We start from the raw sequence: 13,504 nt of genomic DNA, 5'->3' as shown, positions 1-13,504 counted from the left end.
TTGAAAGAAAATTTTAATATTTAGGGAAAGAGCATTAGTAGCAGTTATTGGAAAAAAATTGATCACTACAATTCTATTAATAAATTTCACACATACCAATAACCACCCATTTCTAACCAGTTTTAGATCATAATTGACCCATTTATGCATCTTTATTGGTACCCATACAGCACCACCACTAGGGCATTTGTAAATAAGTTTTGACAATTTTAAGTGCATGCTTATTGGGGCATCCTTAAGTAAGAATGGGAGACCCTTTTAAATGTGTATTTTTTTACCCTTACATAACAAATCCCATTACTACACAAAATTGGCTATAATGACTCCTAGGATGCTTCCCCTATATAATGAAAACTTATTGAGCAATTATTAAAAGAATTATTGTCAATAATAAAGTATTGCATCTATTATAATTTGTTATATAGACATTTGTAATGGTATTTTTAATAAATGATAAATTAGATACTTATTCATGAAAAAAGAAAATGGTGAAACAAATATTGTGTATTTTAATATTACATTATTATTAAGTTTTCCATATGTTAAATAAACTTTAAAAACGAATAATAATATAATTTCTATTTTTTTTTTAACTTTTAGTTAATCAAATTTCTTGTATTTAAAGATTAAGCATGTAAATTTGATGGATGTTAAGCTAACATATATCATTAATTTTACTATATATTAAAAATAAAATTGATTTAAAAATAATCAAATATTTATAATAATATTCCATGTTTAAAGACCACAATATTCTTTAATCTAATATAATGTTAAAATAGAACATATTATTACTAAATTCCGTAAGAACAACCATAACTTTGGATGTTCTTCGAGAATATTCTAAACTGGGTCAACTTTATGGTCAATACATGACAAATTATTTATACAGGCAGTCGCCATTACAAATCCTAGTTCGTAGATGTATATTAAATAACGGCGAGCATATAAACGTACACGATAGTCTCGGTTCTTATCCTTTTAACCATCTCTGTACAACGGACTAACTTTCTGACCGTGAAAAGTAGGAACTGTTATCCCTTGAACTGATGTCCCTGTGTGCAGCCGGACTTATCTGCTGATCTTGATAATCAATATCGATCTCTTCGGAGATATCCATACTTGTTGCATGATATTGCACAGCCGCTTTCATCTCTGCTAACACTTCGCTTGCACTAGGTCTTGACGATGGGTTATCTGCAACACACCTAATTGCTAGCTTCGCCACATGAGCAATGGATTTTATGCTGTAATTGTCAACCAATCGCTTGTCCACTATTTCTGAAAATTTTTCAGAATACTCAGCTATCTCCACAAACGGTATGACCTGTTTGAGCAAAAACAAGTTATTAAGTTACGCTGTTAATTTCTCTTATAAGGGATGCCTAAAATCACTGTCCTAATTTGCAATGATAAAGGGTTAGTAGAATTGCACACCCATCTAACAAGATTAATTTCATTCGTAGAAAGTTTTGCATCTATAGGTGCCCTGCCACAAATGATCTCTAGCAACACCACCCCAAAACTATACACATCACTCTTGTCAGTCAGGACTTCTGTCTTAAAATACCTGTCACGCATAAAAATGAAATGTCAAAACATTGGAAATGAAAATATTCTCATGTTTAGCGTTACGAACTAGGCAAAGAGAGGGCAAGTAGAAAATTACTCTGGATCTAGGTATCCGGCTGTTCCTTTCACAGCAGTTGACACATGAGAATCCTCTCCATCACTTGTTACTCTTGAAAGACCGAAATCTGCCAGCTTTCCATTCAAATTTTCGTCTAGAAGAATGTTGGCAGTCTTTATATCTCTGTGAATTATTTTTGGGGTGCAACTTACGTGAAGGTACTCCAATCCTTCAAAAAGTCACATCTACAATTAGATTAAGAAAAGTGGTCTTTATATGCAGTTTTATGACGGAAAATATTTACCTTGCGCTGCATCTAAAGCTATATCAAGCCTGGTTTTCCAATCTAGATTCGGATATTGCCCCCCACTGTTACCTGGGAGCAGAAAGTAATAACCAAATATGTGTTTGGTGAAGTTATAGTTTTCCATATTCATAAGTATACAGCAATTGGGAGAAAATTTTATGGTGGACATTTAGTTACCATAAAGATGATCCTTTAAGGACCCTCCAAACATATATTCGTATACAAGCATTAATTCTCTGGATTCATTGCAATAACCAAGCAAAGACACCAAGTTCTTGTGATGAACTCTGGACAGAAGATCAATCTGTTAAGCAAGTTTGAAACAAGTAATGTATATTAGATTTCTGTAGTAATTAAGTTCCATGAGAATGAGATTTAACATTGTTAGGGTGAAAATGCAAATAAACAATACGAGGGTTTAAGAATCTTCCACTACCTCGTTTAGAAACTCTAGAACTCCTTGTTTGGAGAAAAGAGAGAGCACTTTTACTGCAATTTGCTTTCCGCTCTGCAATTTACCCCAGAACACAGAACCAAAGCCACCTTGTCCGATCTTATAGCTAAAGTTCTCTGTAGATGTCATCATCTCTTCTAGGGTAAACGCACGGGATTTTGATGGGTTTGGTACCAAAACTACTGAGTAGTCTGCAATACATTTTAAATTGAAGTAAATATAGCTACTTTTAAGAAGCCATAAAAGTAGTTGATTTACCAAGCACTTACTAAAAGGAGAGACATTTTCTTACCGTTGTCAAGGATATTTACTGATTTGCTTCCTGATGCGCTGCCTTTTGACTCTTCAAGTACAATCTCCTTTTTGCTAAATCTCCTTCGATACACAATAATACTTACAATCAAAATAAAAGCTATTACTATGATGCCGCCTCCTATAGCTCCAACTATAATTCCTACATTGCTCCGCTTTGAGTTGAAATGGGTTGAACTCTGAGACGTATTACTAAGGTACTTATTGCCTTCGTATCTGCGGGATTCGAATACAAAACAAAATAAACATATTCCATATTGTGATATCCAATACTATTTGAGAAGAAAATGTTATACAAAGTAGTATCGTGGATAAAATAAGAAGGAATAGCAGATGATAAGATTACGTTAATATATTCTTCTGGAGGAGAAGTTGAGGAATTACACCACTGAAATTATTGTGGTCTATGAATCTGTCACAATCAGAAAAAGAAATCAATATAATGTTTGAGTACATGTACGATGGTGTTGATTGTAAATTAGAAGCGAGAAGAGAAAACCTACAGCTCTTTAAGATTGTCTAGTTGAGCTAACCAGTCTGGAAGTTCGCCACTCAAGCTGTTGTTTTGTAAATGTCTGCACCAAATTACGTTGATCCTTATAGGTTTATTGTTGAACATTAAAACGGACCACTGAATTCCCTAGATCCTCTATGTCATTTATTAAAAAAGTAAAAACTCAACGAATTTTATCGAGATTCAAGATTATACGTACAGTCTTTCCAGTTTTCTTAATCTGGAAAAATCTGGTAAGGTTCCGATGAAATTGTTATTTGCCAGCGATCTAATTGTACACGCAAATCGGTAAGAAAGGATTAACCCCAATTTAATTACCAAAATAATAATTTCTGCTATTTTATGCATGTAAACTGTAGGTTTGACCATCATGGTGACTCATCGGAAAGAGCAAAAAAAGAGCAGTATTAGTAATTTTTGCGAAAAAAATGAAGTAACTTTTTGCATCGATAGTATATATGGGGAAAAATCAGTGATTTTAAGACATAATCTGAAAATTAATTTTTTTAGATTTTTTTATTTTATTTTGAAATGGCAAATTTTATATTTATATTTTTTTAAACAAATTTTGATTGAGTATTTTGATGTAATTATATGATAATATGTGGCATAATATTTATTTATGTTTTTTAAAAGATATGTTAGCTGGCTTTAGCTTGTTCTTATATTTCTGTTTCATTATTAATCTATACTTATGTACACCTAACCCTCAATTTAATATTCTAAACTTTTTGATCTTAGAATCATTATAGAGCAGGTGAGAGTCATCTTATACAAGATAGAACTAACTTCAAGTTGAAATTTTAAAATATATATTTTTTCAACCATTTTCACAATATGCTTGGCTGGCACCACATTCATGCTATTATGTCTTATTATTTAAATACATTTATTTGAATGTTAATTTAAATTCTAGATTGATCAAATATCCCAAGCAATCACAAAGAATAATCATAGAAGTATTCTAGTTTTGAAGTAGCTTAAATATTATAAGTTTCTTAGTAATTCATCCCTAAATTATTGTATAATTTTTTGTTGTGTACTAAAATTTATCAAAATTCTTAAAATCAGTATGTCAAATGATATAATTGATGATAATTTAATCCTTACAACTCAACTTCTCATGAATATTTTTAAACACTGGTACCAGTTATATGTTGACAAATTTAAAAAATCACAACAACCTAGATCATTGAAGTTAAGACAGATCCATTGAACACCGAATTTGCATAGGATTTCAGATAGTAATCAATTGAGAAATGCCTTTTTTTTTTATTCTATTAAATTAGTTGTATACCTTCATTTTAACACATATAGCCTTGAAACATTGTTGTAATTGAAGATAGCTGATGTTGTTCGTGCATGCAGCTCCATGCATTCTTGACTTCCACTGTTAATCACTTCATGCACTGCCATATTTAAGCTGCATAGTTTGTTCAAGCTATTTTTAGTTCTCTACATGGATTATTTGTTTCAAATTTTTGGTTGTTTCAATAAATAAAGCATGTTGTGCATGCAATGTAATTTCCAATTAGCTCATTCAATGGTAGAGCTTAGTTTCGATTTTAGTTTTTAACATAGTAAAAAAAAACAAGACATGTAGCTCTAGTTCCACCGTATTTTCATTCTTTCTGTAATGCTGGCAGTTATGCATGTATCTGGTGAACTACAATGTAAATTTAGACATACAATATGCAAAAGTTTATATGATTGTTTGTTAAGGCTGTGAACTCTTTAAATAACCAACCTCTTTGTAATTTCTTTAAGCTGCAATAATAAAGCATTATGGTGTTTTAAAAAATAGTGAATCTGAAAATAGTGCACTCTGTTTTTATTGAAGTTGTGTTTCTTATCGTGTGAATTGAGTAGGATTTGCATGTGAATTGTTTTTTCTATTACTATTATTATTGATCTTTTTAGTTAATCAGCTGGTTAAAGAGAGAGGGATCACATTGAGATTCTACAAGTGGTATCAGAGCAGGTAAATTTTTTTTAGGTTAAATCTTTATTGCTAGAATTTTTCCAAACATAATCATGTCGAATTGTAACAGCATCCCATTCCAAAATTTGATCGGAATGATTATGATTATTGGTGCATTTAGCTGCTGACCTTTTTTATTGGAAAAGATTTGTGGGAGACTGTTGAATAAGGTTATGAGGAGCCAGCTGATTGGAATGCCCTTACAACCAATGAAAGAACAGAAAGAAAGGAAGCAAGGAAGAAGAATGCTCAAGCTTTGTTTCACATTCAGATAGCTCTTGATAAGAGCTTATTTCCAAGAATATCAAGAGCATCAACTACCAAAGATGCTTGGAAAACTCTTCAAGAAGCTTACTAGGGTAGTGATCAAGTTAAGGTGGTAAAGCTTCAGATATTGAAGTGAGAGTTCGAGAATTTAAAGATGCAAGAAGTTGAAAGTATAATTGACTATTGTGTCAGAGTCAAAGATGTGGTCAATAAAATGGCTACACTTGGGGAAACTGTAAGCAATGAAGTTTTGATAAAAAATGTATTGAGATCTTTGACACCCAGATGGAATCATGTTGCTATTATCATAAAAGAAAACAAGGATTTGACAAAACTACAGTTTGATCAATTGGTTGGATCCCTAATGTCTCATGAAGAAATATTGAAATATTCTTTTGAAGGTGTAGAGAAAGCGTTTTCCTCTAAATTGCAAATCACAAAAAAATGAGGATGCAAGCAGGAGTAGTGCCAAATGCAATCAAGGCCAAGGTAAAGGGAAAAGCCAAAATTCTTGAAGAGGTAGAGGCAGAGGTGACTCAAGAGGAAGAGGTGGTTCTAGAGGAAGAGGTAGAGGCAGATTTGATAAGAGAAATGTTCAATGTTACGATTGTAACAGGCATGGCCACTTTGAAAGAGAATATAGATTGAAAGAAGGTAAAAGTGCTAACTATGCTCAAGAAAGTAGTGAGAATCATCCAAAATACTTATTTTTATCTTATGCTAAAGGTGAAAATACTAGTAAAGATGTTTGATACCTAGATTTTGGATGCTCTAACCATATGACAGGGAATGAGAAGTTGTTTTCAACAAAGGATGAAAGTTTCAAATCCAAGATCCAGCTTGGTGACGATAAATCATTGGAGGTTTCTCCCAAAGGAGCTATGGAGGTCCAAATGAAAGAAGGTATAAAGAGTATTCATGATATCTATTATACTCCATAATTGAAGCACAATTTGTTAAGTGTTGAGCAGCTATGTGAGAAAAATTATAAATTAATCTTTGAGAATAAGACATGTACTATCTATGATAATAATAAGGGCAATAGGGTGATCACTGTTATGCCTATGAAAAGAAATAGGATGTTCCCTTTGAGGTTTGGTGAACATAGAAATAGCCTTGCAAATATGGCTTAGGAAGATTCAAGTTGGTTATGGCATCTTAGGTATGGGCATTTAAATTTTTTTAGTTTGAAGTTTCTAACCTTGCATGCATTAGTTTATGCTTTCCCCAAGGTTGAGGAACACAAGGAGGTTTGTGAAGGATGTGCCAAAGGAAAGCATGCAAGGGAAAAGTTTCCAAAGGGTAATGCATGGAGGGCCCATCACCCGCTTCAACTTGTTCATTCTGGGATATGTGGTCCTATGCAAATTAAGAGTTTGGGTAAGTCATCATATTTCATCACTTCTATTGATGATTACTCACAAAATTGTTAGGTATATTTTTTGAAGGCCAAGGATGAAACCCTAGATACATTCAAGAATTTCAAAGCCCTTGTGGAAAATGACAAAGGTTGCAAGATCAAATGTTTAAGGACTGATCGTGGAAGAAAATTTTTCTCAAAGGCTTTCCACAGTTATTGTGATCTGAATGGCATCAAGAGGTAACTCACAACTGCATACACACCTCAATAGAATGAGGTAGTTGAAAGAAAGAATCGTACTATGGTAGAAATGGCAAGGTGCATGATACAAACCAAGGGATTAAGCAATTCTTATTGGGGAGATGAAGTAGCTATAACTGTGTACATACTCAATCAAAGCCCCACCAATGCACTTGAAAAGATGACTCCTCATGAAGCTTGGTATGGAAAAAGGCCTAATGTTAATAATTTCAAAGTTTTTGGTTGTTTGGCTTATGTGCATGTATCCGATCATAATAGACAAAAGTTAGATGTAAAGAGTGAGTCATTTATTTTTATTGGGTATAGTGAGAAAAGAAGGGCTTAGATTGTATACTCCCATCACTAATAAGCTTATTGTCTCAAGAGATGTAATTTTTTATGAAGGGGGAGTTTATGGCCATCAAAAAGGCCATGTTGAGAAGACAAAATCTGTTTTGAATGATGATATAATTCTTGATATTGATCATGACCAACAAACTAATATTTCGGTATCCAGTGGTGTAACTCAACCAAGAAACCCTTCATCAAGTTCTTCAATGCCAAGTTCAAGTCCAACTTCTTCTCCAAGTTCTACAAGGAAGGTAATGAGATTGAGTGATATCTATCAAAGGAGTGCAAATCAAGTACATGAAGAAAACACAATAGGTGAGACAGTGAATTTTGTTTTATTAGCCAATGCTAATTTTGAACCATCATGTTTTGAAGATGCGTGTACTAATGAGGTTTGGGTGCAATCCATGCAAGGAGAGATGGATTCCATTAACAAGAATGACACTTGGGGGTTGACAGAGCTTTCTCATGACAAGAAAACAATTGGCACCAAATGGGTCTACAAGACCAAGTTTAATAGTGATGGGAGCGTTGAAAGACACAAGGCAAGATTAGTTGCTAAAGGCTTCCCACAGGAATATGGAATTGATTATGAAGAGACATTTGCACCAGTAGCAAGACAAGAGACCAATAGAATGTTGATTTCATTAGTAGCTCAGAAGAAGTGGAGCATACATCATATGGATGTGAAAAGTGCCTTCTTGAATGGGTACTTAGAGGAGGAAGTATATGTGGAGCAACCACAAGGTTTTGAAGTGGAAGGAAAAAAGAATCATGTCTACATGTTGAAGAAGGTTTTGTATGGCCTCAAGAAAGCACCAAGAGCATGGTATGCCAGGATTGATGGATACTTTCAGGAGAATGGCTTCCAGAGAAGTAAGAGTGATCCTACCCTTTACAATGAACAAGAAGGTACTAATATTCTAATCATAAGTTTGTATGTTGATGATCTTTTGTATATGGGTATTAGTTTTAAGATGAAAGATGAGTTCAAAGTTGCTATGATGAATGAATTTGAGATGAAAGATCTAGGTGTCATGAAATATTTTCTTGGAATGGAGGTTTATCAAAGCAAGGATGAGATTTTCCTTTGTCAAACAAAGTATGCGCAGGATATGCTGAACAAATTTTATATGCTTGATTGTAACCCATCCCCCACTCCAAGTGCTCATGGAGTTGTGTTATGTAGAGATGATGGTGTTGATTTAGTTGATGAGACAACTTACAAAAGTATTGTGGGGAGCTTGATGTTTCTAACCCACACAAGGCCTGATATTACATATTCAGTTTTACTTGTTTCAAGTTATATGACAAATCCGTCAGAAATACATATCAACATAGCCAAGAGGATTTTGAGGTATGTGAAAGACACTCTAAATTTTGGTATTCATTACTACTCTTTTGAAAAGTTCAATCTTCTAAGCTTTAGTGATTCAGATTGGGGAGGTAGTATGGATGATTGTAAGTCCACATCTGAAAATTGTTTCTCTTTGTGTTCTTTTTTTATTACATGGAGCTCGAAAAATAAAAACATTGTTGTCCTCTCATCCACAGAAGCAGAGTATGTTGCAATTACCTGAGCAGGTACACAAACTCTTTGGCTCAAAATTTTTTTTTAAGAAATTGGAGAAAAGCAAATTCAGCCTATAGTGATTTATTGAGACAATGTGAGTGCCATCAAGTTAGCGAAGAATACGGTTCATCATAGTAGAACAAAGCATTTTGAATGAAATATCACTTCATACGGGATTTGGTGTAGAAGAAGGACATTGAATTGAAGCACACCAACACTCAGGATCAGCTAGCAGATATATTCACTAAAGTGGTTGCAAAAGCTCAGTTTTTAGCACTACGAGATAAGATCGTGAGCCCTCTCAGCATCAAGGGGAACTATGAAAATAGCTGATGTTTTTTGTGCATACAGCTCCATGCATTCTTAGCTTCCACCGTTAACCACTTCATGCAATGCCTTATTTAAGTTGTATAGTTTGCCTTATTTAAGTTGTATAGTTTGTTCAGGGTATTTGACTATTTTTAGTTCTCTTCATAGATTATTTGTTTCAAAATTTTTGGTTGTTTCAAAAAATAAAGTATGTTGTGCATGCAATGTAATTTCCAATTAGCTCGTTCGGTGGTAGAGCTTAGTTTAGATTTTAGTTTTTAACATAGTAAATAAAAATAGGACATGCAGCTCTAGTTCCACCGTATTTTTCATTCTTTCTGTAATGCTGATAGTTATGCATGTATCTGGTGAACTGCAGTCTAAATTTAGACATACGATATGCAAAAGTTTATACGGTTGTTTGTTAAGGCTGTGAACTATTTAAATAACCAGCCTCTTTGTAATTTCTTTAAGCTGCAATAATAAAGCATTCTGCTGTTTTAACAAACAGTGAATCTGAAAACAGAGCACTCTGTTTTTATTGAAGTTATTTTTCTTATCGTGTGAATTGAGTAGGATCTGTATGTGAATTATTTTTTCTATTACGGTTATTATTGATCCTTTTAGCTAATCAGCTGGTTCAAAGAGAGAGGGATCACATTGAGATTCTACAGTAATTATATTCTTGAAACGAGATTATGTAAAAATATTTTAAATTTTCGGACACTTACATGTTAATGAGTTCAGTCATCTGAGCAAGAACAGTGGGTATGGATCCCGTCAGATTCCTTCCGGTCAAGTTGCTGAAAGTAAATAACACCAATGGGTTAATTCCTTTCAAATCTATTTTCCCAAAATTGTAACTATTAAAATAATTTAACAACTTTCTAAATAAAATTACATTTCCGAAACTCTGACAGAGGAAGGGCTGTTATTGCACTGGATTCCTTCCCATGGAAGACCGAAGCAAGGATCTGAAATCCAATCATTTATTTTCAACTGGTTCTTCATAGCTGCTAGAGCATCAACTGCACGATTACAAAACAATCGACTTAGTTAGAAATTTTAATTGTAACAAAATATTATAATATTACTAAAAACATTCGAATGGAAGAATTTCTGACCATCAGCTGAGTAGGTTGCAAGCTCCGTGGTAATCAACTGGTAGTACTCCAACGCATTGATCAAAGGATCGGCACCGGTGTTAGAGGATCTGTACAGCTTTATATTGTCAAAAGTAAAATTTCTTCCAAATATCGGCATTTCCCCAAAATTGAATCCAATCTCTTCGGCAGAAAAATCTCTTTCCAGACTGAGTATTAATCTGATTTGCCCAACCTCCATAGTCATTGATCCAGATACGTTAAGCACGTGGCTTTCTGCAAAATACAGTAACATTAAAGGGTTGCTTATTTGAGTGAAATACAAAATTATGCTCTCGTTGCCAAGCGTGGTAGCTGCAGTTTGCATAACGCCAGATGGAGGAAAGTTGTGGGTGTTGTTCGTTGAGATTGTCCCTTGCAACACAACATTCTGTGTTCCCTGTGGATCTAAGGGAACCCAAACGCGATCGAACTGGTCTTGAGGATACCTAAATAATTAGTCAGATATGCATCAATAAATGGAGTAAAGAGATGTGAAATCTAAAGCAAAACAAAAAAGGTTTATCGACAAACAAACCAAGATAAGAACTACTACCTGATTGTAGAATTTCCACCGGCATCATATCTTGCGTCCATACGCAACATAGTTCCAGGCTTAGCTTGAGGATACATGCCTTGTTGAAGTGTTCTCAATTCTATGGCAGAGATAAAAGGATTAACCGTCTCAGAGGTTCTAATCAGGCAAATAAACAGGGCATTACCAGAACTAAACAAAATCCTCTCGCTCGGCAGATTCAACGGTGAACCTCTGCTTATAATGCTTCTCAGGGACAACATTTCCGTAGTCTCAATGGAGAATTTGAAGAGTAACGAGCCTGATTCTCCACTGTAATTACCATTATAAAACCATATTCTTACAAGGTGAGGCACTTTTGGGGTGATGGGCAGTTGATAGCAAGACTTGCTGAGAGGGCGTGGGAAGACTCGAACGCTTTGCTGGTATACTGGCAAACTAGAGTTTGCTATTTCTACTTTCTGGCCGACTTCTATGTAATTATCATCAGTGACCCATTCTATACCATTTTCATCCGTGTAATCTGATTTCCCGCCGCAAACAATGCTGAGAAATCCTGCTTTAACAAAAATGCATTCAATAGACTATTTTCTAATCAAACAAAACAATAAAATTGCCAGATAAAGTTAGGATTTGATTGGTATATATTTACCTGGTTGAGCATTAATAAAAGCTACACACCACAAGATGATAAGACCCACTACCCATACCATTGCAGTATAACCCATAACTGACTTCCCCAAGCTTATTTTTGAAAGCAGATTCAAGAAATTCCTTGTAAGCAGTTACATATGTCATAATGATATAATCTCTATTTTCTTGCCTATATTTTGTGATACTTGGTGAAAAGTTCAGACCAATAGCAGATGGTGAAGGAATTCATCACGCTGACGACACTCCGTCGTATTTTTTTATTAACGGACTAGTGTAATGATGCCGTCGGGCTAAGATTCGGTCGAAACTTTTTTTAATAACCAAAATGGATTCTATTATATGCGCTTCTAACATAAGCCATAGATGATTGAGTAAAGAAAACTGTAAGGAATATTACAGACCAGATATGACGCAGAGAGATACGACAACAAATATATGTATATTAACATTCGGTCTATGGCTAGGACCCCGCAACATTCAACAAATGTCAAAAATCGAAATGAAATTTATTAAAAATCAAATTAGACGAATCGATTTTCAAGGGGTGAATGTAATAATTCGGCTTTGATGGCGTCTGCGTTTGTCTCGATTGAACATAAAATAAATGCACTCACGGGCGTTTCCTTGGCTTGTAAGACAAATTAAAAGAAAAACGACCGAAACAAAATCCACATACGGATGTACAGAGAGAGGGAAACCATGGAAACGTCTAGGGTTGTAGAAAAACACTGACCACGAGAATTTTGTGGCCGATGATTTGATTATTTTGCGGTTTTATTATTGAAGATAATTTCATTTTAAAAGCATATATTAATATCAGAAGAAAAATTTATAACAGGGGAAACGTGTCTGAAGGAAGCATTTCTAACATTAGAGCTTTTTGAACATAGTTGACATAATTCCTCAACATTCCACTCTGGCTTGAAAATTTGTACCAATTAACTATCTAATTTTAATGACGAAACTGCATACAATATTATTTTTCTTGGATTTGTTTTGTTTTGGATATTTTCAATGTAATAATTAGTTTATGATATTATTTTATTTCTATTTACTATTATTCATTTTTTAAGATTAGTTTGGGTTTGTAGATTTTTATTTTACTGGAAATTAATGTTAAACCATTCTAATATTAATTTAGTCAAAGTCTATATAAATCTACAAATATATTTTCAAGATTATCTATAATAATCTTTGTGTGATTAGAACATTCAACAAAATAATATGAAGAAATGAACAGAGAATAAGTGACATAGTATTTATGTGGAAAAATCCTTGCAAGAAGAAACTCCACATCCAAAGAAAAGCCAATGTTTGTATTAATACTTCAAAGAAATTTATATCAACATGACATTGTTCTTTGAATTTTTTTAGCACTTTATTAATTTCGCAACCTATAAACATTTTCCATTGAATTTTTTTAACACTATTAATTTTGCAACCTACAAAACATGATATGAAACAACTAACCAAAGACACTAATTTATAGAAGAGTTGGATGTGAGAATACTATTGTCTTATCTTTAAAAAAAAAGAAAAAGTGATCAAACCACATGAAAAAAAATATAGACCCTACACCATAGGAAACATGTAAACCTAGCAAAATATCATAAATGATAACATGTCCTTCACATGAGTTCCTAACTTACCACCAATCAAATTTAGTCATTATCAAGCACTCCATTATTCTCCGATGCCTGACATGCAAACTTGGGTGCCTAACTCTAGATAAAATGTAAATGACATATGTAAACATTCACAAGTGTGTAAGTCCAACTATAGCCCACTCCCAAAGTGGATGCCAAAATGAAACAATCTCTCAATATACTATGTAATTGGCACCAATGATTATAATAGACAATACAAAAATAACCC

At 33.7% G+C, this 13,504-nt stretch overlaps 1 protein-coding gene across 1 annotated transcript; it reads right to left on the bottom strand.

The window, feature by feature from the left end:
• Positions 1-1,003: 1,003 nt before the first annotated feature.
• On the bottom strand, positions 1,004-11,703 carry LOC131070098 (probable LRR receptor-like serine/threonine-protein kinase At5g48740). Its single transcript, XM_059215639.1, has 14 exons — positions 11,628-11,703; positions 10,997-11,531; positions 10,423-10,889; positions 10,200-10,326; positions 10,030-10,101; positions 3,207-3,278; positions 3,050-3,115; positions 2,684-2,919; positions 2,374-2,582; positions 2,115-2,241; positions 1,935-2,006; positions 1,670-1,859; positions 1,438-1,570; positions 1,004-1,327 (listed from the first exon to the last, which is right to left on the bottom strand). Exons 1-14 carry the CDS (start codon positions 11,701-11,703, stop codon positions 1,004-1,006), a joined length of 2,706 nt encoding a protein of 901 aa, XP_059071622.1.
• Between the last annotated feature and the right edge of the window lie 1,801 nt (positions 11,704-13,504).

Source organism: Cryptomeria japonica, unplaced genomic scaffold, assembly GCF_030272615.1.
Source record: "Cryptomeria japonica unplaced genomic scaffold, Sugi_1.0 HiC_scaffold_204, whole genome shotgun sequence".
Lineage (NCBI taxonomy): Eukaryota > Viridiplantae > Streptophyta > Pinopsida > Cupressales > Cupressaceae > Cryptomeria > Cryptomeria japonica.
The sequence above is the reverse complement of the archived record's forward strand: the minus strand, read 5'-3'. Positions and strand labels throughout refer to the sequence as shown.

Coding starts and splice junctions, on each gene's coding strand:
- LOC131070098 (XM_059215639.1), bottom strand. CDS start 11,703: ATGGGTTATACTGCAATGGTATGGGTAGTGGGTCTTATCATCTTGTGG. Junction 3,116..3,206: donor CTAGACAATCTTAAAGAGCT/GTAGGTTTTCTC, acceptor TGATTGTGACAG/ATTCATAGACCACAATAATT. Junction 2,007..2,114: donor CTTAAAGGATCATCTTTATG/GTAACTAAATGT, acceptor TTCTGCTCCCAG/GTAACAGTGGGGGGCAATAT.